The following is a 25,032-nucleotide window of genomic DNA, read 5'->3' as shown; positions in this document are numbered from 1 at the left end:
CTAGTTGGTATGAGTGGAAAAATGCTTGCGAAGAAGATTTTTATTCTGCTACCCCTGCATTCTGTTCCGTCCCGAGACCGTGATAGACATTGCATGGACAACTACAGGTGTCATGCATCATCTCTTGGAGAAGGTGAAAAAGCATGAAACAGGAAATTGCATATAGACAGTTGCCTATAATTTGGCATCTTTCAGGACAGTCAACATTTCCACACAGCTGGAAGAAAGCTACCGGAGCTGTATGTCGTCACAACGATGAGGTTAATAAGAACCACTGCATTTTAGGCTGTCTTATCGACTATGTGAAGTTTTGTGGCCTTTTGGCATTAGTATTGAGAAGCAAAGATGAGAGTAAAGGCTCAAGCTACGTTGGCATTTTCCACAGACTGGTCGACTTAGTACCGTCACTCGACAAGCTGTTTGAGGGGCACTTCAAAACTGCCAAAGTCTTCAAGAATACATCAAACACTGTGCAAAATGAACTTTTGGATTGCATGCTATCAGCACGGAAGAGGTGAAGTCAAGATTCGTATAGCACTCATTCAGATGAGACTACAGACGTTTCCACAGAGACTCAGATACATTGACAGGAACTATGCTGTGCAACCATGTTTCTTTGAGTTCATATCTATCTTGGATGCAACAGCCGACCTTATTGGCAGTGTGATTTTGAAGAGGCTGAACAGTCTCTTCACTAATGCCAAAGGTAAACTCATTGTGCAAGCATGCAGTCTGATGAAGAGAGAGCAGGCTGGTGTGCAGCAAAAGGTGCGTGAAGATTATGAAAATGCCCATTTATGTGCATTGTTAGACACACCATCTGAATTTTATATGCAACAAGCTGCTTCTCAAATTTCAGCAGTGAGAGTTTTCTTTTCTGATTGTGTGGCATTACCAGCGTTTTTACCCAGCCACCAAAATTAACTAGTTTTGATGAAATCCGAGAGCTCTCTGAACCTCCCATAGACAGCAAGAGCCCTACCACACTGATAAAAATGATTTTGTGTTGAAGTAAATACTACAGAAAAACAAATGTAATTTCTACATGAAATAATTTAGTTCAGACAAGAATTAAAAAAAGAGTAAATTCAATATTAGTACTCAATTTAAGCGTGCAGAATTTAAAGTTTGAACTTATAAGTATATTCTTTGATATTTTTACAAAGATTGCTAAAGTAAATATCAACGTCATGATCCCGTTGTTCCTATCATGCACTTGGGCATGAATAATTAATAATAATTTTCAAGATGTATTTACGCTGTTTTATGGTTGATTTTGTTGTTAGGTTAAGTAACTTGCTGTTTTGTGACATCTGGAGTTAGTTTTTCGTCATCGTGTATCATGTGCCAAGTATTCAGGTCTCTGTGTTCATTTAGTTTATAACTATATTCAGTCAACATATTACCTTTAAAAGAATAACGACTTGTCTACTTGCTTACATGCGTGATTGCAACTTAACCACATGCTTTGTAGGCATTTTTTTTCAGTGCTACGTTGTTTGAGTAAAATTTACAAATCGTGTATTGCAGGGTAAACTTCAAATAATTAAGTAGAAATCACTCATCAAACTACCTGGCAACGTTAAATTTACTTATTTCCTTTGATAATTTTACATTACTCAGTTAAGTAGATTTTACTTAATTCCGTATTTAAATTTGACTTAAAACATATGCGTGCAAAAACTTGCAAAATAAAAATGTAGTAAATTTAACCTTGTTTTTTTTCAGTGCACAATCAAGGCACATAAATGTAGTAAGGACATCATTAAAATGGTCCATGTGACATCAGTGGTTTAACCGTAATTTTATGAAGCTGAGAATGCACTTTGTGCTCAAAGAAAGCAAAAATAATGACTTTATTCAACAATTCGTCTCCTCCGAGTCACCTTAGCGCCATTTTTGTGAGTATGCACGTGCTTCGGTCTGAACGTAAACAACGTTTTACGGATTCGGAAGGACATGAGGGTGAGTAATTTACATAATTTTCATCCCTTTGATCTTTATATTATATTTGGCCACCTTTTTGTGATCAAAATGTTATAGCCTCTATAATTTCTTCAACAAAAACATGTGGACATCACAACCCTTACAAAAATGAACCATGGTTTTATAGTATTAAAACTGCTTAATTTTCTTTTGTGTTATTTCTGAATGCTTGAGACTATAAAAACAATCAGACACTAATAAAGTCATAGACAGGTGGTAACTGTCTAGAGCTACAATTGTAATTTCTAAATATTACAATTTAATTACAATTTATTCACTTATATATTTTATATAAGTTCTATTTGACACCTATAGTAGGTGTTTTTTGTTGTTGTTGTTTTTACTTCCATAATATTTGGGGGAGGGGGCACAACAATACAATTCTGCTTAGGGCACCCATTTAGCCAGAAGCAGCCCTGCAAAGCATGTTCTCTGCTGTTCCTTAAATAGCCGTAACCATAGCAATACATCTATTCATCTCGACTTGAACGCAGTCTTCAGTCAGCGTTGAGTCTTCTTCTGAGGTCTTCTTCTGAGCTAACAATACATGTACAGTATCTGATATTTACTTTTGACTTGTTCTTCACGGTTGTGCTTAAAATGTAAATAATCTAACACTTGTGATGTATTTACTAAATGCAGATGCAAAAGTCTAATAGGCCTTTTGCTTTTATTGTCTTGTGTTGCTTTCACTTTTTTGTGAATAAAGAGGGAGATCTGTCTCATTTCTGCTCTTATCTATGCATATTATATCAAACAAACTGTAAGCAGAGACAAAGCAATAGTGACCACATAATGAATCCATTACTCACACTTGTATTGTGACATTACTGTTGCATCCAATAGAGTAGGCATAGCATTCCCTTTTAGTTTTAATCTTTTTGAAAGTCCCGCATTGAATTCTGCCTTGTTTGTAATGAATCCACAGTAAAATGAACACGGTCTTACTGACACGGTCTACTTTTTCTTTAAAAATAAAGCTCATTCAGTAATGTTGGGATCAGAAGGAAGGCACAACTTGGCACTGCACAGCATCTTGTTGTCTTTGGAACAATCTTTATAGTTTTGTTTCTGCGTAGATCTGCGCGTTTGCCTCTCTCGTAAACACTACATGCACACATTAGTGGGCAGGGCTAAACAGGCAGCAGTGTAGAAGCAGGTGTTGATCTTCCTCTGTGGAGGCAGTGCTTATCTACACTATTACATCATAGAGTAGAACATTCCAGCTGTCGTTTTGGGAGACTGGCTTCAATATAAGCTGTTTTTAGAGTAACAACAAAGATTTGAGTTCTGAAACTAACTTACACGATGTTTATTATTTTATATTTTTACAGTACAATGACCAAAGAGCAAGGGAATTTTCAGTTCTATTTTTGGGAGAATTGTTCTATCCTAAATTAAATATTTATCCAGGCTGATTTATCTTGCTTTTGCTTTGGCTCCCTCCTCAGACGTTGTAAAAACCAGTAATAAGAAAATGTGTGACTTTATTTGGAGGCTCAAAACCTATTATATTAAATAAAATGGTCAAGTCATACAAACTGTACGTGGTCGGAATGACTGAATTTGAGAGTATGAATATTTTGGTAAAACTTAAGTGGAATCAAATGTTTTTATGTAACAGTGACTGCTTTTGGTATACAGTGCCTCCAGCTTTATTTCATGAATGGAAACTCACTTTCTTCTCAAATGTGGCTGTGATTTACTCAAACTCGCAGTCAAACTTTTAGCATTCCACAGCAAGTTTGAAGATTTTGGGAATTATACACCATAATACACCAATTTGGAACAACAAATATTTTTTACATAGAAACAAAACGTCATTTTACTAAGATTGGTTAAACCGTAATATCTTGTCTGTGTTGGACTTAATGGATGAAAATAGTAATGTCTTAGATTACAATGCTTTTACTTCAAAACACGTTATTTGCAATGGTGGTTACGACTGTTTCAATGTTTGGAGTGAATATTATTCTTACAGGATGGCACATGATCTAATAGGCTACCCAAAATTCACAATAGCAATATTTTAGAACATATTAATCATGTTTAATGTTAAAAGATAAAAACACAACGGGTGTTAAGTTAAGTTAAGTTAAGTTAAGTTAAGTTAAGTTAAGTTAAGTTAAGTTAAGTTAAGTTAAGTTGTGACGTATTGTTGACATATTGCATGAACTAACGAGAACATATAAGACTTAAAAAAAAAAAAAAAGGCTATATGAATAACATTCTCTTATCTTCTGCAGAAAGATGTTGCAGTGGATACTTTTCACAAAAGATCTAACATCAATAATCATATAACAGCACACACTGGTGTCAATCTGGGACAGGTACACTCTGTGTGCTGTAGGGGGCGGCATTTAACTTCCTGTACATTAGTTCAGGGGTGTCCAAACCTGTTCTTGGCGGTCCTGCACAGTTTAGCAACCCCAATTAAACACACCTGAACCAGCAAATCAAACTTTACAGATTTACTAGAAACTTTCAGGCAACTGTGTTGAAGGTGGTTAGAGCTAAACTGAATTAGTTCAAATATCAAAAGGGAACAGAACTTCATTCGTAGGCTACGTAAAATGAAGTGCTAACTTATGCTGTGTGACAAAAATGATCTATTATTATTGAAATATATTATATGTATTAGTACCGAGTCTTATTGTGAATCTCACAAACTGATGGAGCTCACAACATATTTCAAAGAAATATGACACACAATTTATCATAAGAGCAACAAATCCCACGGTACTGTCATGGCGGGAATTACAAGTGAGCTTGAGCAGAAAAAAAAACTGGAAAAAAGTACACACACAAACACCTGTTTTCATTTTTTCCTCTTAAGACCCGAGAAAAAAGTTTTAGGAAAAATGTTTTTTTCCATGTGTTTAAATTGTTTAGAGCATTTAGAATAATGTAATATATATATATATATATATATATATAATTGATATTTCATTCATAAGTCATGCTATGTCCTCGGTTGAGGACATCGGGACTCAATTTCTTTGAAAAACTAAAAAGACAAAAAAAAAAGACATGCATGGGCAAAACAATTGATTTTTTAAATCACCAATACATTTTTAGTTTAAGATTTATAAAGATGATTCTCAGCTATGTTATAACAGAATGATTCGATATGCTTTTTTTCTTTATGCAAAATGTGTGTAAAATGGCCATGAACAGGTTTTCTCATTATATACAATGTATCTTTAAACTAAACCTAATTTGCATATTAATGTATTTTTGGAGCAACATGTAATGAAAAAGAAGTGTAATAATGGGAGTAATAATTTACCAGATTTTCATATTAATATATAATATATAATAATTTATTTCCCTATTAATTTGTTATGTCTCCCAAAATGCATAATAAACATGCTTTTAGTCCCGGTGTCCTCATATGAGGACATGTATGAAATCAACATCCTGTTTTGTAACAGAAGGTCATATTTTGATTTGAAACCCCATAACATTTTCCTGAGATGTTGATTTATGACACACAATTTAAAAATTAGACAGATTTAAATGATAATTTCAAAATATTATCATATTTCAATAAGAATGTCACTAAATTAATTTCAGTCATTTTTGAAGACCAAGGAGAGGGAGTGGTCACGGTGAAACATCCAATCATTTGGTATCTCTGAAAAGCCCTGAATGTGCTCTGTACAGGACATCCAGGCTTAAAACTGTGGCCTGTACAGTCTCAGAGAAATTCATTAAAATAGAATGTCCTCATATGAGGCCGCAGGGTCTTAAGAAGTTAACAGGAAATGCCTTTGTGGTAAGTGTTCATGAAAGGGCTGTATTTTCAGCTGTTTCTTCAAAGATTGGAAGCTTCTTTCAACACTGTGGAGCAGAGAGAACAAGGTTCTGGAAAGTAACTTTTGCTTTGATTTGATTTGATGGAACCACTGGTGCTGCTCATTCATTGATCACAGATATAATAATGGAAGGGTGCTTATCCAGTGTGCCAAAGTTTAAGTTAAAAGATAAATGTTGAAGAGATACTCTAATAATCACCATTATAGGAATCTGGTCATCTGGTTAATTGCTTTGTAGAAACAGGATGAGGGTGTAGACGCAATGTAAACAGGAAGACTACAGAACAAGGATGAGAAATGTTTTTTTAAACACCAAGGGAAGCACAACTTCAGAAGTGGACAAAGGCCAAAAGAAACAAATAGCAACACACTAACAAACAACACAATTACTAAATTAAAGAATAAGAACATAAAATAATAATAAAATATATTTTAAAATCCACACCAAATCACCAACAATTTTAAAACACACACACAAATATATATATATATATATATATATATATATATATATATATATTTAATATATGACACCCACTCCTAGAGCATTACAAAATGTAAAACATACAAAATAATACTTTGAAAGGTGGAATGAAATAAAAAAGATACATATTTACAAAAATTACTTCACTAATTAACAATTTTTAACTTTAGCTGTTCCTAAATGAAATGTAATGAAACACATATAAGAGGAAAACACAGGTGGTGTCAAAGTGACATCAGGTCAGGTGATCTGCAAGTCATGGCATTGACCTACAGTGTAACAATAAAGTCTCCCAAGAGACATCTAGAGGTTAGATTTTGAAAATATATAGTCACAGATGTATCTATTTAACCAATTCAGTTCACACTGCAGGTCTTAATGCTCAGATCGGATTTTTTGCTGAAATCCGATTATCTTGCACTGTTGTTCACATTGTCATTTAAATGCGACTGCCATCAGTCTCATGTGTGAACCGTATACGGCCCTGAAGTGACCCGCATGCGCAGAAGAAGACGTGATGAAATAAAAATGGATCCTGCCTCCTCCAGCGCAGAATTGTGATGTCTGTCGCATTTCAATGACGTAAAAATCAGATGAAATGGCTGTTCAGACTGAAGTCGCATTGCAAAACATCGGATATGTATCCGATTTAGGACCACATTTGAAAGTGTCCTGGGCCTGATTTGTGCTGTTCAGACTGTCATAAGAAAATTAGATATGGGTCACATTTGGGCAAAAAAGTCGGATTTGGGTCACTTTAGCCTGCAGTGTGAACTCTATTTTCTAACACCCTGGTGACAGCCTGCTCTGGCTGAAACGTGTTGGTGTCTATTTAATATGTAGCCCTGTCTTAGAATTAAGGCTTTTTACTTTGCTTACTATGTGAGTGCCTGAATGTGATTTTTTTTTTTTTGTGTGTATTTTGCACTTTTCTTTTTTAAATAAAAAATCTGTTGGATGTTAAATTCATATCCTAATACTTGAATACTCTGTGTGATCTGCTGCAAGGATGTCCTGCAAGGAAACAAAATCCCAATCAAAAATAAAATCAATTAGGTTTGAACACACAAGTCTTACTGAAAGTGAAAGAAAGACTAATACAAAACAAAGACTCTATTTTCGACAGTTAAGCAAAATGAGTGAAAGCTTTTTGGTGTTATCACACCAGAAATAAGCGCAGCAGTGTGATCATGTAAGCACATGCTCAGACACATTCACAATAACTACAGTAATGCAGGACCTGCGGGTGTTTACACATAGAAATAAATCACACTTCACACAGTAATACAATATATCTTACCGTACTCTGAAACACATGCGCACCGAATGTTGGATCAGCATAATGTATCTCTTCATCCTGAGACTGAACTGTTTTAATAGTAATCGGACATTTAATAAACCTAACTACATTTAATAAACTTGATGATTTTTGTTTATTTCCTTTGTTTTTTATTGTTTGCACGTCTATACTTGCCTTCTTTTTCTGGTTGTTTGCACTTTTTGTGGTAAATCAAGCCTACAACTACAGCTATGATCACCAGCAGCACTAGAGTAACAGCTATTACCATCATGAGATGTGAACGGCCATCCAGTGCTGTAATACACAGAGAAAACAGTCATTAGTGTAATCTGAATATAAAACAGTTTAAACTTTAAAAGGAAATAAGTATTGTGATGGAATATGCCATTGTCATTGGAATATGCAACCAACAGACTTTAATTTAAGACAAATGTCTCATCTTCATTGGGTAGACAAACATGTGTATATGATAATATTTGTTAACTGTGAACTGTCATTATGTAAGATAACACTACAGATGAAAAAACACATATAACTGACCTTAAAGCCTATATAGACAAGTTTTGATTCCTTTAACATGATTAGAGTGTGATACCTGGACATGTCAGACAGAGTTCAGGGATGCTGCTATATTTAGTCCGGTTGGTGAATGAATAAGCCACAACACAGCTGTAGGTGTTGTTATCCTGATATTCCACCTCCAGAGGAAGAGAGAGACTGATGCTGAGATCAGACACACTGATGCTGGACAATAAACTGTTTCCTTTGTACCAGGAGAGAGTCACATGACCCACATTCAACACTGAACACAGCAGTGAACAATTCTGACATTTTGAAGAGTCTCTGGTGATGACAGGAACAGGAAGAGCAGCTGAAACATTACAAATAAAAACGTTGTTCAGCAAGAAACAACTGAACATATAAACTTTGTGTTTTTTGTTTGTTTTTACTTTGACTTTATGATGCTTTTCCCCGGGCGCCGCAGCATTGGCTGCCCACTGCTCCAGGTGTATGTTCACTACTGTGTGCACGTTGGATGGGTTAAATGCAGAGCACAAATTCCGAGTATGGGTCACCATACTTGACCACACACCACTTCCATTTCCCTGTTCCTTTCCCTTTAAAAATCTAAATTATAATGATTAAATTATCTTTCTCTTTCTAAATGTGTCTTTACAGCTTTTCTAACTTTCATTGTACCTAAAACTTTGACACCATTGTCTTTCTTCCTTCTATTCATAAGTATTTCCATCAGGAAATAGAAAACAAAAGTGCATTATGAAAGAATTGTCTCGCAAAACAGGGTGTAGAAAATAAGTTTCGCTCTCAGTTTGGTTTGTTATTTAACACTTATTAATTACAGATGAATCAGGGGAAAATATAATAATTTTGAGAATAATCATCACCGGCAGGCCTCCTAATACTCACCATAGACAGAAACACTGAATCTCTTGTATGAAGTCCCTCTGTTGCTGATGATCTGTAGTTTATAAAGTCCAGAGTGTTCAGTTCTGCTGTTTCTGATGGTCAGAGATCCAGTTTGACTGTCCATCTGGAGTCTTTTCTCAAATGTCGTATTAGTGGCATATATATAGATGATCTGTCTGTGGATTTCAGCAATACGAGTCTCTTTAGGTCCAAACATCCACAATATATGATCGTCTTGCTGTACTTTAACACCAGTGTGTAGAGTAACAGAATCTCCCTCAGTTACTGACACTGACTTCACTTCAGTATCACCAAACACACCTAGAGAAAAACAAACAGTTTATCAAGCAAATAAAAAAAATAAAAAAACTGTTTAGGATCAAACAGAATATTAATGAGGAAGATCCAGTGGGACAAATATTATTGCACTTAAGGCAAGACACTATACAGGTGGAAATGTTTTTCATGCAGTGGTCAATTTCAGACTATTAGAAACAACAAAACAAAAATACACTTAAGTATTTCTTTTATTGCACTTTATCTATTTTTGTCTATAGATTTCAATTATAATCCATTTCTTTAAAGGCTGTTTTTTCAAAATGAGTTTTTTCTCCTGCCTGATTTTATACGACATTTAATTCTTAAACAAATGGTGAAAATTCTTTTTTTTTTTTTTTTTCTGGCAAGAATTCTGAACCTGGCTCTATCCAATGTTCAGAATTTTGTTCTAGACATTTTTGCAAAGTAGTGCATATTAATTAGATATGACGTAATTTGCATATTTAAACATAACATTCCAAAAAACTTGTAGGTAATACAAAACATGTTTGTAATTCTTAAAAAAAGGATGTTATGACGTACCATTCAATAGCAAAAAACACAGGTAGAAGAAAGATGCGATGTGAATCATTTTTACGAACTTCTCAATAAACGCTCATCAACGATATACAGACTAACGCGAAACCTGACTGCCTATGAAAAACACGTTCAACGATCAGGTCCTGCGTTTACAAAAAGAATTTCCATTGTTAGATGTAGTTCACAATATCCATATAAAGAATTAATAACGTTTACAAGAGAGGAATAATCCAGTTATATAAAGATATTTCCATTCGATTTGAATATTTGAAAGTCGGTTCTGAAAAAAAGACGCTCACAGCTCTCTCTCTCTCTCTCTCTCTCTCTCTCTCTCTCTCTCTTTCTCTCTCTCTCTCCCTCCCTCGACTGTTTATAGTAATCATCTATTCCCTTCCTACTTGAACAACAAAAAAAAGAAAAAGTGAAAAAAAGGCGCTTAGTTCTTTAGAACAGATGTTTTTTTTCTTCTTCAAAGTAACCCGTTTTTATATTTATACATAATTTTGTAAAATAATGATAGATTTCACCAGTTTGTATGCTTTTTCTCATTATCTGTAAAATTAGAGTACGGTTATGAAGTTCATCTGTAGCTAATTCTTTTATTTGTATCTGAAACTATCTTATTGCTGAGTTGAATCGTTTATAAAGGGGCTGTCAGTTTCATTTATTTTTATGGTGCTCCTGACTTCACATATTGGTCCAAAGTCGGTGCCCAAGAACAGTGCTTGTTAAAGAAGAAACCTTGGGAGCAGTCCAGATTTATCTGGGAAGCTCTCCTCCTGGCACACAAATAAACACATATATGCAAGGTATGCACATTTTCAGTAATGCTAGTTTCTTCTGAAAATGACAGCTATACGCAGGGATTGGTGGGTTGTACGTGGCGCGTAGTTAAAGGTCTTTAGATGAGTTCATTCCAGCACTGTCTCTTTTGTTGGTCTTTTGTTCTGAGGTCCTCCCATTGACAGATCGAAGCTGTAGCATATATCCAGTGTTGGGCAAGCTATACTTGGAAAATGTAGTGAGCTAAGCTAACAGTTACTCTTCATTAAATTAAGCTTCAGTAATGATACAGCCCTGAGATGTGGCAAGCTAAGCTACAGAAACATGGCAAAAGTAGTTTACTACATCTAAGGTATTTTTTAAAAATTCATTTTTATACTGAACCAACATCATATCAAGTCAATGCTCACTCAGTGATCAATAAAACTGTCAATCAAGCAGATATAGACATGCATAATAGTTCAGTTTAATTGTTTATTCAACAACTGTTCCAAACCAATTTGGCAACAAAAATCAGTATCATGTACAGGGCCGGATTTACTTTATATTGTGACATAGGCAAAATAAATGTTTTGCTGTCCTCCTGTTGGTATTGTGGCTTTATTGTAGGCTATACAGACACATTTATTCAAAGGGTAACACTTAACAATATGGGTCATTAATTAACATTAGTTAACTAGTGTAGTTAACATTAACTAAGAATGAACAATAGCTACTTCTGCAGCATTTTTTAAAATCTTAATGTTAATTTCAATATTTATTAATGCATTATTAAAATCAAAAGTTGTGTTTGTTAATATTAGTTAATGCATTGTGAACTAATGTGAACTTCCAATGAACGACTGTGTTTTCATTACCAAAGATGAATTAATACTGTAATAAATGTATTGTCCATTGTTCACTCGTTAGTTAATACATTAATGAACTCTTATTGTAGCCTATAGTGTTTTGTCCGTTACGGGGTTGAGAAAAGTGTCTAAAGCTGAAAAAAACTGAAAATAATAAAAATTATTTAATGCCTAAGGTGGGAAAATATATGATTTTTTTTTGGAGGTTTGATATGCCTAATGATGTGGGGTATTTAGAAGTTGAAAAACATGTATATTCCAAGTTGAAATGTTACCGAATCCCAGGAATGACCCATGAAATGAAAAAGCAAGGCACAAAACCGCGCAGCGCCAAAAGTCACAATAATTGTGATCAGTATTCAGTTCACTTACGCTTATGTATGATGCACTGTTTACTATTTGATGAAACTATCATAGTTAATGAAGCCCAAGTGCCACCTACAGGCCTATTATGTGAAGTGTAGGCATGAAAGGATTTTATATTTTTTGATAATTATGCAGCATTATGAAAATGTCTTATGCTCATCAAATCTGCATTTATTTGATCAAAAATACAGAAAAAAATTTAATATTGTGAAATATTATTACAATTTAAAAGAATGTTTATCTATTTTAATATACTTTAAAATATAATTTATTTCTGTGATCAAAGCAAATTTTTTTAGCATCATTACTCCAGTCTTCAGTGCATGATCCTTCAGAAATCATTCTAATTTGCTGATTTATTATATTTATTTTTTAGCTTTTTTTTTAAAATCCATGATACTTCTTTGGGGTTCACTGATAAATAAAAAAAATTAAAACAACATTTATTCAAAATAGAGATGTTTTCAAACGATATCAATCTTTACAATCACTGTTTCTATCAATTTAGCAAATCTTTGCTGAATGAAAACTAACTAACTTTCAAAAAAAAATAAAAAATACTGACTTCAAGCTTTTCAACGTATATTGTTACTTATATTTTAAATAAATGCTGTGCTTTTTTAAAACTTTTTATTAGGCTAATCAAAGAATCCTGAAAAAAGTATCATAGATTTCCAATATTGATAATACATCAGACTTGCATACAATGTATGTTTTTGCAAAACTAAAAAATAGTAATGTATCCAAACTTTTGACAACTTTTGTTGTTTTAACGATGTGCGATTTGACATTATCGTGTACTTTGCAAAAACCATTTAAAACACCTCTACAGAGCGCGCGCGTACATTACATGAAGTCTAGACTTGTGCGCATGCGCATTTAGAGTGAGTTCTTTCACTGCATGATTCAGTCTAATAAAATGCATTTTATTATTTATTTATTTTATTTAAAATGCTCACAATATTCAAGACATGGGGGCAGAAAATTTATATATCTATACCACTTCATATAGTTAATCAATTTCACACGAAGAGTGTGTTTTTCTCCAAGTCACGTGATGGTCGAAATGTTGCAATAAATACTTTTATGGAGCAGTTATATCAGTGTGCGGACATCATTGTTCTTTTTCTCGAAAAAATAACCATGATTATAAATGTGATATTGATTTTTCACAACATTTCTATAAATGTAAAGTTAATTAAGAGACTTATGTTTTAGACACCATATTGCCTGTTTTTGCTCTATTTCGCCGACAAAAATCATACCAAACACAGTCACAGCATTGCATTGCGTCTCTGAGCATCAACCTGATTACATGATTCAGTTCAATCGCAAAGACTTATTAACAGTGATGTGCTGTCACCTATTGGTAGTTTTAATTCCACATTTCGACCCCCCCGATCATTTCAAATATCAATATTCAACGTTTTAAGAATCAAAACATTATTTATGCAATTGCATTAAACAGAGCGTAAATGCCACTTCTGTGTTGATTTCATTTGCGTGGTAACAGCCCAAATGTCTTATTCTTCTTCACTTGTTAACATTCATGCATGTAGTCGACATTGCATTCAAGTTGCTTACCCTGGGAATCGAACCTAGGACCTTGGCGTTGCTAGCGCCATGCTCTACTATTTGAGCTACAGGAAAGCCATGTAATGAAAGAATTTAACTCAAAAGATAATGGACATTTTTAGAAAAGAAATTGGCTTTATAAAGGTAAAAATGCCCATAAAATGTAAAAAAACAGTTTAAACTTATTGGAAAAGGTTCATTTCTATCAGTGTGAATAAAATAATAATAAGTTTCTCATGAATAATAAGATTCTCATGTTTAAGAATCTGTTATCTTGAAAAATTATTTGTGCTACTACTGCACACTGACTTGGTTTTAAACCTATATTATTATCCAATTTATGAGCCTTAAAACATCTTAAAATGCACACAAGTCAGGAAAATCTAAGTTTTCTCGGGAGAGCATGCCCCCCAACCCCCCTACCAATCTTCATTTTGGCACCTATAAAAACCTGCGTACGGCCCTGTGTATATATATTATTAAAAAGTGATACAGTAAAACAACATGAAAATCACCTCAGTGGTGCTTGAGGAGATGCAGAACAAGAATCTGGTGGAGTTTGCAGAAAACAATTTGATTTTATATTTTTATGAATTTTTTAAATATGTCTATATATAAATACCAATAAACAAGAAGTGCCTATAAAGTGTTTTTTAATCAGCCTATTATTATCGATTAATTAATTGACTGTGGTTTCAGTTTGATAAGCGATCGGACCACTTTAAATAAATAAGTAAATAAATAAGATTTGCACAGGTTTCGAGCTTCATGGCTGTCACTACCACGCATCGCATGTAGACGCGCATCTCAATATTCGGTGTAGATGCGTGACTGCGGTGGAAGAGTCGAGTGTGAGAACATCTTCAAACTTTACCGAAGCTGTCCGCGGGATAAACACTAAACCGGAGGAAAACTATGGCTGATAATCCGCCTTCAGCTACAATACCTAAATGGTATTTCCCGGCCGTGTCGGTCTCCGCGAGAGATGGAAACGGTAAATAAATATGTTTCATAAGCTGCGGTGTGTGTTCGCCTGCATGTGTGAGAAAACACACTCGACTGGTTTCCAAGAGCTGCTGCTGCTTCTGATGTTTTATGGCGGTTGGCAAACCTTCTTTTGTTGTATCTGTATGTTTGCATCGTCCCCTCGTATTTAAATAACTTAGCAGGGATAGCCAGCAGGCTAATTATTTGCTCCGTGCTTTCATTTGAAGCGGATGGGGTGTGTTACTGTCTGTGGGTGTTTTTCCGGGTGTGCCTTACACACACTTTTCTCTTTGTTCGTCGTTATGAGCTGTCGAGAGCTGGGGTTGGTGTCAAAGGTTTATGAGGTGATGCATTTTGAGTTGTCAGGAGAATGAATACTCTATGAATAAGTTATAAATCTCGTCGTTTTACTGACACACTCGGGAGTGAAGTTTAGATCACTTTGATCCGCCAGAGGGGGTCCGTCCTCGCTGAAGCAGGAGCTGGTCATATCCAGTGCGTAGTGCATGTTTAGTGCGCATGCGCATAGCGGGGCTGTCATTGAAGTTAGTATTCAGTGTAAATTAAACTATAATTACGAGATATGTGTTTCATAGGCATACACAAATAATATTATACTGTGATTTTAAACTCCTGTATTCAAACTTTAAGCAATAATATATTTTTTGAAGGTACAAAGTCAAAAACAAAAAAAACAACAACACTAAAATCAAGCAACAAGGCATTCAATTTGATAATTTATAAATTCATAGTGAAGTGTCGTTTAAGCAAACATGCTAAAAAACCCATAACTAAGTTTTTATAAGCTACCGAACCGTAAAAGTCAGCCTTTAGGAGACAAAAGTGGATACAGGCAATAAGACGTGAAGCATCAGCAGGAAGATTGGGTAAATTGTGGGATCCTGACACTCAATATGCCTACGTGTGCAGTAAACATTTTGTCGTCTCCTCTCATAGCTCACATAGTTCTCAAAGTAGACACGTTCCGCTCTACTTTTGTGTCCTTAAACGCTCGTTTTTTGGGTAGACAGCTTATAAAAACGTAGTTCTGGGTTTTTTAGCTTGTTTACTGTACACCTTGTGACATAGCAGCTTTTAGACATTGTTCTGTTGTTTTGTTATAAGTCAGAAATGGCAAGGAGGCAGCTTCCTGCAATACAAAGTGAATGGAGAGGGTTGGATTGTCCCGGTGTGCGTGGTTTTCAGATTATGACGCGTGCCGCTCTGCATGTACAACAAAAACTTTGAACTAAATCCCATTTTTTTTTTTTTTTTTTTTTTTTACTTCTATCTGCAATTACATAAATATAAACCCATGAACCAGGCATAAAATGGTTATTTTAATATTCAGCATATTGAAGTCAATGTAAAAATGTTGTTTATTTTTTTTTTAGAAGCGTGCATTTATAAATTCTCCTTTAAATTTAAAATTAAATTAAAAACTCTCACGTATCCACAAAAAGGGTTGTATGTAGACTTTAAAACAGATAAGTGTGAAAAATACTTCTGTAAATCAGCCAAGCATGTTTTGGTTGTTGGTCTATGACCATAATCTCAAATTCGAATCCAAATATTGTCTGATTAATTGCTTGGCTGATATATCGATCTAATCGCTAATGTGAAGACTGCATTTAGAAATTCGTTTGCTTCATATTTAGATTATGTTGCATTTATTAATCATTGGTGTGTTACTGCTATCAGGATCTGCCATCACATAGGAAAAGGCCCCCATTTTGTCAAAACACTTGTTCATTGTTATGCCATGCCATGTGTTTTTATTAGTATGAACCATTAGGACATGCACACCGACTCTACTGCATGCTGTTTTCCTGTGAGCCGATAATCTCCTATCACGGGAGCTGCAATAAACTGTTGCATGGGATTCGTTCAGTAGCGCTTTGGTCAGTTTGTCTAGATTTCTTGCTGTAGATTGACGGATCAACCCATGTATTGTCCAGGCCAAGTAACTTCCCGGTGTATTGAAATTACAGATGTGTTATCCACTTGTTGTTGTGTTTTAGTATTACTTTATCTCATCAGATTAAATTCTGTCTAAGAACAAATATGGTTTCGTTTGCTGTGGCTTTGCTGGACACGTCTCATTTTTTGGGCATGTACTATAGTTATTCTCTGATGTATCTCATTATTAGTGATTTTTCTGTGAGCAACAACCTTATTAAAGTCTCTTTTTCCCCTTTCTTTCAGATTTTGTCTCCCAATTTGACCTGGAGAATGACCTCCCGGACGAGCTCATTAACTCCTCCAATCAGGGCCTTCCTAACTGGAAGGTAACGTGAACAAATCAGAGTGTCAATATAATAATTCTGTGTGCAACCAATAAACTGCTTACAAAATGGATTTGCTTCAAGCTTTAAGGTTAACTTCAATCTGTTTTTTTTATATCTCATTATACATCTATGAACTGGTGTGTCTTTGAATAAAAGAGCTATTTAATTTGGGGTCAGTAAGATTTTTATTTGTTTTTTTTAAGAAATTAAGGTTTTTTTTATTAACCGAGGATTACATTGAATGTAATATAATGTTATAAAAATATATATTTAAAATAAATGCTGTTCTTTTGAACTTTGTTCATGAATTCTAAAAAAAGAAGGATCACGTTTCCACAAAAATATTATGCAGCAACTGTTTTTTTTCGATATTTGCAGTAAGAAGTGTTTCTTGAGCAGCAAATCAGTGTATTAGAATGATGTCTGTGGATCATGTGGCATTGAAGACTGAAGTAAGGATGCTGAACATTCAGCTTTGCCATCAGAGGAGTGTTTTACCTATTAAAAATATTCAAATTAAATTTAGCAACATTACTGTTTTCATTGTATATATGATCAAATAAATGCAGCCTTGGTGAGCAAAAGAGACTCAAACATATAACATTTTATGTAATATATAATTTAATTTATTTATTATAGATATTCAGGTTCCCAATCTCAGTCCTCGCACCCCCCCACCCCCCACTCTGCATATTTTGCATGTCTCTTCTAGTTAATACACCTGGGGCACGTTCAGGCTCAAACGTGGCCCGACGTTTTGCTACGGTTTCTGGGTTGAACGACAAAAGAAGTCAGCCCAATCAGCAGCAATGTGTTTATAAACCACTTGGTATTAAAGAGACAGATCACACAATGGGTCCAAGTGAAGTCATTTAATATGTGTCCGCTGCATCTCGGTATGCGCAGCAACTGAAGATATTAGAAGATATGTTTGTCATAAGAGTTTTATAGTAACATAGCATATCAACATGATGATGATGAATTTGTAAGTAAATGTAATTAACATCTAAATAAATTCACAAGAGCAAGTATATTGTTTGCACATGTTTATTTACATTATAGCTAAATAACTGAAATAATAAGAGCACAAGTATAGATCTGGAACTTCTTTAAGTCTGTCTAAATATGTAGTAATTGCAATGTCTTCTGGTCCATATCCTTTCCTCAGGAAGCTGTGCTAGACACTGATTAATGTAACATTAAAATACTATACATATTTATATATTTTGCTATTGTATTGTGGAGTGACACTTTCATAAACTTGTCTATGCTCCTCTGATTATATAATGGTAAATATTACAATATCATAGCACAACAACATTGATCAGCAATAATGATAAGCCTAATACTCACAATAAAAATAATAAGGTCATATAGATCATAACACAGTCTCGGAGGTAAGAGGTGGATTATCCTTCACCTGCAATTTCTTTTCATCCTGAAATGCGAGGCAAATGTTGGATCACACCACAGTTTCCACAAATCTCTTCACTCGATTGGGATGTTCTCTTTTATTCTGGACGGCAAGGGCAGTGACTGTAACATCGAGCGTATTTTGCAGTATTAAACACTTATTTATACCGATTTCATCAGGCTCTGAAAATTCTTCAAACAGAACACACAGAGTGGTCTTCTCAGCTGCCATAGTTGCAACATGTCATCAGAACAGGGTGTTCAACGCATCACCGTTTCCGTTTAATAAACGTTTTGCACCGTTTTTTCGGGGTTGAACGCAGCAGCCCTGATTCAGATAACCAGCTCGTTAGAAGTGAGCTACGTGCATGAACTGTGTTCCGATTGACATGCTCCCTACACAGTGTTCATTGCTCCCTACTCCCTGAGCAGGGGAAATCCGTTGAAGTTTACTTCACTTCGGAACATTCATTCATGGATCTAATTCTCTGTTTCTTCACACTCTGCAGCAGCAGGAAGATGAAATCCTGTCCCTTGAAAACCGTCTTTCTGTCTGTCTTTAGCAGAGCTCAGGTGTGGTGGGTGGCATGTCAGGCCCAGGTGGGGCGGCGGCGCCCCCTGCAGTGGACCAGGAGAAGCCTAAACTCATTCAGCAGCAGCTAGTGCTGTTACTGCACGCTCACAAGTGCTGTCGCAGAGAGCAGACCAACAGAGTGGTCCCCCAATGCAACCTGCCCCACTGCAGAACCATGAAGAACGTCCTTAATCACATGACACACTGTCAGGTTGGAAAATCCTGCCAAGGTGAGCGTTGCCACCTGTTTATATTCTTTCAATCGTATTTTATTTTCCCACAAATAAACAATGCGTGTGTTCCTCTGCAGTGGCTCACTGCGCATCCTCCAGGCAGATTATCTATCACTGGAAGAACTGCACGTGGCATGACTGTCCCGTCTGCTCGCCGCTTAAAAACTCTGGAGACAAAAGAAACCAGCAGCGTGAGTTTTAATATGCACAAATGCTACTCATCCTGATGTCGTTCAAATGTCTCTCCAACGCAAAAGAAGATATTTAGAAGAATGTTTCAGCTGTTTTCACCCATAAAATGAAATTGGATTCCATTGACTTCCTTAAAGGGATAGTTCATCCAAAAATGACAATTTTGTCATTAATTTGTCAGTAATTAATGTCCAAATTTTATCATCTTTTATACTAAAATGCTACTATATCAACATATTCTAGTATTTAAAGGGCTGTTCTATCTCTCATCCTTTTTTCTCTCTAGCTCTGCTGGGATGTGCTGGGATGGGCATGGGTGGTCCGTTTGGTGGGTCATTACCCGGTGGTCAGTCTTCAGCCCCAAACGTAAACCCACCCAGTCAGATTGACCTAAGCTCCATTGAAAGGGCATACGCTGCCCTTCAACTCACCTACCAGGGCAACCAGGCATCCCATCAGAATCAGCAGACCTCTGTGCCCGCTCAACCTGGCATGAGGACGTTCAACAATATAAGTGAGAGTTTCCATAAGTTGTAGTCTCTGATTACATGCAGTGTTTCCCAGTCATTAACTAGTCTGTGGCGGCTCGCCACAGTCTAATCTGTCCCGTCACAGTTTTATAATAAACCAAAACTATATTGATGATACTCCTCTAGGGGTGTGCAATATGACGATTTTTGATTGTGGACGATAAAATGTCTCCACGATCTGCTTTTGGAGAAATATCTTAGTGCTACAGCGCGCCTCCTTCTCAATATACTGTACAATGCGACATACATTCACATCATCAGTGTTACCTCAGCGGTAGAGTTACACTCACAGGACACTGCACGTATTCACAATCACAAAAGTACATTATTTGCTTTAAAGTCTTGCTGGTTAAACATTTCATATGCATGTTTTTCTTTCCCAGTGCACGTACATCTGAAGCCTGTCAAATAGAGCCTAATTACTGCACTATTGTATTGCGTCTGATTGAGCTAATATTGTCAAAAACATGCAAGGTTTACATATAAACACAGTTGCATGTCTAAAGTGAAAGTAAACCATTGAGAGAAAAACGGATGCATGCTCTTAAAGGGACAGTACTACTGCCATTTGTCATTAAAGGGATGGTTCACCCAAAAATTATAATTCTGTCAGTATTTACTCACATTTTGTCCCAAACCTGTATTAATTTCTTTCTTGTGCTAAACACAAAATAAGGTGTTCTGAAGAATGTGGGTAACCAAACTACAACTGGTTCCCATTGAATTTAATAATATAAATTATCAAATAGATTTAAAGGTTTAAAGCAACCTGAGAGTGAGTAAATGATTGTATAAAAAAACACTGACAGAATTGACAGACAGATGACAGAATTTTCATTTTTGGGTGAACTTTTCTTTTTATGCTAATAAAACAACAAAACACAAAGAGAAAAATCACTCACTGCTCTTTAATACAGTTGCTTTAATAAGAATCAATGTACAATTGATGTATATAGTGCATAAGTATATAGTGTTTCACTTTTTATATTATGTTAATTCAATTTCTTGAAAGCTACTGTAGTAATCTAGTCAGCTAGTGCACATCCTTAACATGTCTTGCCTACAATGTCTTTAGGTGGGAACTCAATGGGAGTGAAAGGTGAAGTCGGCGCTCTGATGACGAGCCAGCATCCAGGAATGCTGCACAGGAACATGACTCCTCCGAGGTACCGGACATCACTCGGCTCAGTGCACCAGACCTGGTTTAAATGGATTGCTCAGTGAAAGGTTTGTTGGTGTTTGATGATTTGTCTCTCTCTTGCAGTGTGATGAATGACTTCTCTGGTGTTGGTAACATGGGTTGTGCAGCAGCAGCCACTCCCCCCTATGTAGGAATGAGGAAGATCTGGCATGAAGACATCACACTGGACCTCCGCAATCACCTCGTACACAAACTGTGAGTGATATGCTAACACACAGCCCCTCATTTTATACATCGTTTATAAGAAACAGTAAATATATGTTGGGGAATTTTACATTTAAGATAAATGAATGAAAATGAAGGTTACACTGAATAATTACTAGTTAGTAGTAGACGTTCATGCTTGATCGCTGTATTCAGCTGAAGTAGGTGGTGGATTAGAGTATGCACTCACATTGGCTGTCGGACGAATCACATCACTGCTCATTCGCATAAAGACCTATAAAAGAGTCACTGTTACTCACGTCATCAGAAAGCACCATTGAACATTAATAACTTTAGGTCGCTTCTCCGCTGCAAATCACTGTCAGTATTGACACATCACTTACACACATTACTATTCAGTGAATAGCAAGTCCAAAAAAAATGCATTTATTTGAAATAGTTATCTTCTGTAACGTGATAAATGTCTTTACTGGTATATTTGATTGGTTTAATGCATCCTTGCTGCATAAAAGTATTAATTTCTTAAACTACATTTTTGAATGATACCAAAGTGTACAATGTTACAAATGCATCTATTTAAACTTAAAGGTCCCCTGAAGTGCTTTGAAACATGCAGCGTTATTCTATGTGGTGATTACTAAACCTCATGTTGTTCCAAACCCATAAGGCCTTTGTTCATCTTCAGAACACATATTAAGATATTCTGATGAAATCTGAGAGCTCTCTGACCCTCCCATTGACAGCAACGCAGCTGATACGTTCAAGGCCCAGAAAGGTAGTAAGGGCAATCGTTAAAATAGTCAATGTGACATAATTTTGTAATTTTCAGTCAATGTGTTATTTATTTATTTTTTTTCACAAAAAGTATTCTTCCACTTTATGTCACATGGACAATTTTAATGATGTCCTTACTATTATGTGCCTTGAACATGTCAGTTACATTGCTGTCATGCATTATACATGAAATAAAAGAAACGTTAATTGAAGTAAAGTATACAAAATGAAACATTTTATTTCAGCTAGCTATCATGGCCACGTTTCTCAATTGCAAGTTCTACTGTACTAAAATATAAAAAAAAAACAAATTCTGAAAAACTGTATAGACAACAAAAAATAAAAACACAACAAAATTACTGAAACTTTAACAATTTAAATGGAAAACACAAAAATAAAGGTTAATTCAAAATGTTAATAAAATCTATAATAGAGTCTCACACTGTGTCTGCACTGGACGCAACAAAGCAACCATTGCAAATCATTTGAACTTTGTGTCAGGATGTTATAATTCAAACGAGGCGTTTGTCGTGTCGCACTGCACCTCATCTAGTGTAGACAGCATCACTGATTATAATGGGTTCTATACTATTTTGTCACGCCGCTCGCACTGATTTATTTGAAATTGCTCCTTGTGAACTCGCTCTCCATAAAATGATTTAAAATGCAATCGCACAAAACTGGATCAAACATGGTGCTGTCTAATTTCATGAAATCACTCTGATAAATGTGTGTTTTTCTGTGTGTGAGTAGTGTGCAGGCTATCTTCCCCACTCCAGACCCTGCAGTACTGAAGGAAGGGCAGATGGAAAACTTTGTAGCTTATGCTCGCGAAGTGGAGGGCAACATGTACGAATCCGCCAACAGCAGGGTAAGAAAACACTTGCACAGTCTCATGTCTGTGGATTATATTTGGTAAATATCTAAGTGAATCCACAGAATCACTTGACTCCTCACATTTTACCCATGATGCACCTGTCACAGTCACGATCGCTGGAAAACCTCGTCCTAACAAGGCGTGATACGTCTGTCTCCACTAAAAGCTGCATGAAAAACACTTTGAACTCAAACATTATACACGTTTAAAATGAATTGTAAGAATGATAGTCCTTGTGAATGTTTAACTTTTCCAGGCGGAGTATTACCACTTGTTGGCAGAGAATATTTATAAGATTCAGAAAGAGCTGGAGGAGAAGAGGAGAGCCAGAATCAACAATGGCCTGCATGGTTGGGGAATGAACTGATACACACCCAAACGTTTATTGGATAGATACATACTTTATATACTTTTCCTATCATCCATATTAATGCATCGCTGAACAAAGATTTTCAAAATTGATCGGATACAAACATGAACAGATTTTCATAAGGTGTTCTACTTCTGTTTATCAAAAATGTACACTAAAACATCTATATATATCTATGGCTCCATCTAGTGTCACTGATCTGTATCTACTCACATCAAACAAATCAATAGTTTGCACAAACATAATTTTAAAGTAGTGAACATTGTATTTGACATTAAACTGAAATAAGTATAAGGATTGTGTTGTTATTTTTTTCATTGGAGGGCTGCTAATAAATGCAATATAAGGCAACAAATACAGGAGCGAAATCACTGGTGGTGTCAAAATGATAAAGTTGAGTAAGTTGCCATAACTATCGTCCTACAATTTAAAAATGAAATGAGTCTGGAAGACAGTCAAATACATCACAGAATACGGGAATGTAAGTAACATGACATATGTAAATGAGGCACACCTCGCCTCACTTTTATTCTTTCTGTTCTGGGATCAAATCTCGACACAGTTCATTCATTTCATTCCAGGTGACATTCCAGGATATAAGCATTTTAGCAGGAATTGCGTCGTCAACACAAGCATAACAAACAAGTTTGACGGTTATCACATCAGTACTTTCACAACAGCAAATAACAGGGCCAAAGGAAAGAAAATTTGATAAATTATCTTCTTTTTATCCCTCTTCTTGTACTGTTGTGAGACATGAGAAGTGCACGCTTCACCTTTAAGAAAGATTTAACGGACTAAAATCGCAATGTAAATACTAAAACCAAATTTGCATAAGTTATTTTATGTTTACATACAATATCCAAAGTAAACCAGACAAGATTCTTAGGGATAGCTTTCAGCCGTGCCTGCCAGAGGGAATGAGGGCAGAAACATTCCAGTGTTCATGCTTTGAAGAGAAGTCAAACCTGTGGAAACCAGTAGCCCCTCACTGCAGAATAAAGATCCAGGGGGCGGGGTTGGATCCACATCTAGGGGGTGGAGATGGGTGGGTTTAGGTATGGTAAAACAGCTACCTGTATATACACTCAAAAAAATGAAACCTTGACTTTAATTAATTTTTTCTTGTCAACAGGTTCCACAAAATATAATTATGAAAGTTGAAAACAAATATTTCAAGGTTATCTAACTTAATGGGGTTGTTTTAGGGAGAAATAATATTTTTGACTCAAGCCAACTATTATCATTAATTTTTGCTCAACAAGAGACATTTGAGTTGAACTAACTAAAGTCAGTTATGTTATATGGACTAACCAAATTTGTTTAGAATTCGCATATTACATATTTGTTTATTCAAAGTAAACTAATGATTTTACAACAAAACATTAAATTCAAGCTTAATTAATCAAAATAAAACGCTTTCGCTAACTTAAATTTTTACTAGTTAGGTTGAATTAACTCTAGTTTGTCAACAGGTTCCACACAAAATACTTCAGTAAACTCAACTCAACATTTATTAGTTCCTTTATTCACAACACAAGAGTTTATCAACAACACAACTGTTTATCAATTCTGTTTTACAAAAGAGAGAAAAAAAAAAAAAAAGTTAAACATACCCATGAGTGGCAGCATTTAAAGTTGGTTATCTTTACCTTTAAGAAACAAAAAAAACAACAACTCTGGACACGCTTTACATGCATGTCACCCAGAACAGTGGTGTGTGTCACACAAAAAAAATAGAAAAAAGGTGTGTAAAGTTTCAAGTGTTTTTCAATTAAATGGTTTCAAGTGCAAGTTTTCAAGGCCTTTATGTTAAACGCCACAAACTTTTAAGTGCTTAATGTTGGTTCACTCATACAGTTTGTTTTTAAGCATCTGTACCTTGGTTGAGAGTCTGGTAGCATCCAGCTGGAGGAAGATTTTCTGAAGCCCCTTAAAGAACGTTTTCAGTTCCTGAGGATAACTGAGGTTCAATGCATATA

General features: G+C 35.4%; 2 protein-coding genes across 3 annotated transcripts; one reads left to right on the top strand and one right to left on the bottom strand.

Annotated features, from left to right (window-relative positions):
* Positions 1-7,123: 7,123 nt before the first annotated feature.
* LOC306875067 (uncharacterized protein) lies at positions 7,124-10,222 on the bottom strand. The gene is made up of 6 exons (XM_079425455.1): positions 9,878-10,222; positions 9,017-9,337; positions 8,184-8,459; positions 7,763-7,882; positions 7,589-7,656; positions 7,124-7,302 (listed from the first exon to the last, which is right to left on the bottom strand). The coding sequence occupies exons 1-6, from the start codon at positions 9,924-9,926 to the stop codon at positions 7,255-7,257; spliced, it is 882 nt and encodes a 293-aa protein (XP_079281581.1). The 5' UTR covers positions 9,927-10,222; the 3' UTR covers positions 7,124-7,254.
* A 3,985-nt stretch (positions 10,223-14,207) lies between these two features.
* On the top strand, positions 14,208-23,397 carry LOC306875025 (histone acetyltransferase p300-like). 2 transcript variants are annotated; one of them, XM_079425391.1, is made up of 9 exons: positions 14,208-14,440; positions 16,639-16,721; positions 18,701-18,938; positions 19,019-19,132; positions 19,420-19,647; positions 20,739-20,829; positions 20,928-21,059; positions 22,557-22,674; positions 22,937-23,397. In XM_079425391.1, exons 1-9 carry the CDS (start codon positions 14,362-14,364, stop codon positions 23,045-23,047), a joined length of 1,194 nt encoding a protein of 397 aa, XP_079281517.1. In that variant the 5' UTR covers positions 14,208-14,361; the 3' UTR covers positions 23,048-23,397. The 2 variants fall into 2 exon arrangements, with proteins under 2 accessions (XP_079281517.1, XP_079281516.1); XM_079425390.1 differs by having other exon boundaries at positions 18,698-18,938.
* The last annotated feature ends 1,635 nt before the right edge of the window (positions 23,398-25,032 follow it).

This window comes from Barbus barbus, assembly GCF_936440315.1.
Source record: "Barbus barbus genome assembly, chromosome: 9".
Taxonomy (NCBI): domain Eukaryota; kingdom Metazoa; phylum Chordata; class Actinopteri; order Cypriniformes; family Cyprinidae; genus Barbus; species Barbus barbus.
This window is presented reverse-complemented; position numbering and strand designations above follow the sequence as displayed.

Coding starts and splice junctions, on each gene's coding strand:
- LOC306875025 (XM_079425390.1), top strand. CDS start 14,362: ATGGCTGATAATCCGCCTTCAGCTACAATACCTAAATGGTATTTCCCG. Junction 14,441..16,638: donor CTCCGCGAGAGATGGAAACG/GTAAATAAATAT, acceptor CCTTTCTTTCAG/ATTTTGTCTCCCAATTTGAC. Junction 20,830..20,927: donor AGGAACATGACTCCTCCGAG/GTACCGGACATC, acceptor TCTCTCTTGCAG/TGTGATGAATGACTTCTCTG.
- LOC306875067 (XM_079425455.1), bottom strand. CDS start 9,926: ATGATTCACATCGCATCTTTCTTCTACCTGTGTTTTTTGCTATTGAAT. Junction 8,460..9,016: donor ATTCAGTGTTTCTGTCTATG/GTGAGTATTAGG, acceptor GTAATGTTTCAG/CTGCTCTTCCTGTTCCTGTC. Junction 7,657..7,762: donor CAAACAACCAGAAAAAGAAG/GCAAGTATAGAC, acceptor CTATTAAAACAG/TTCAGTCTCAGGATGAAGAG.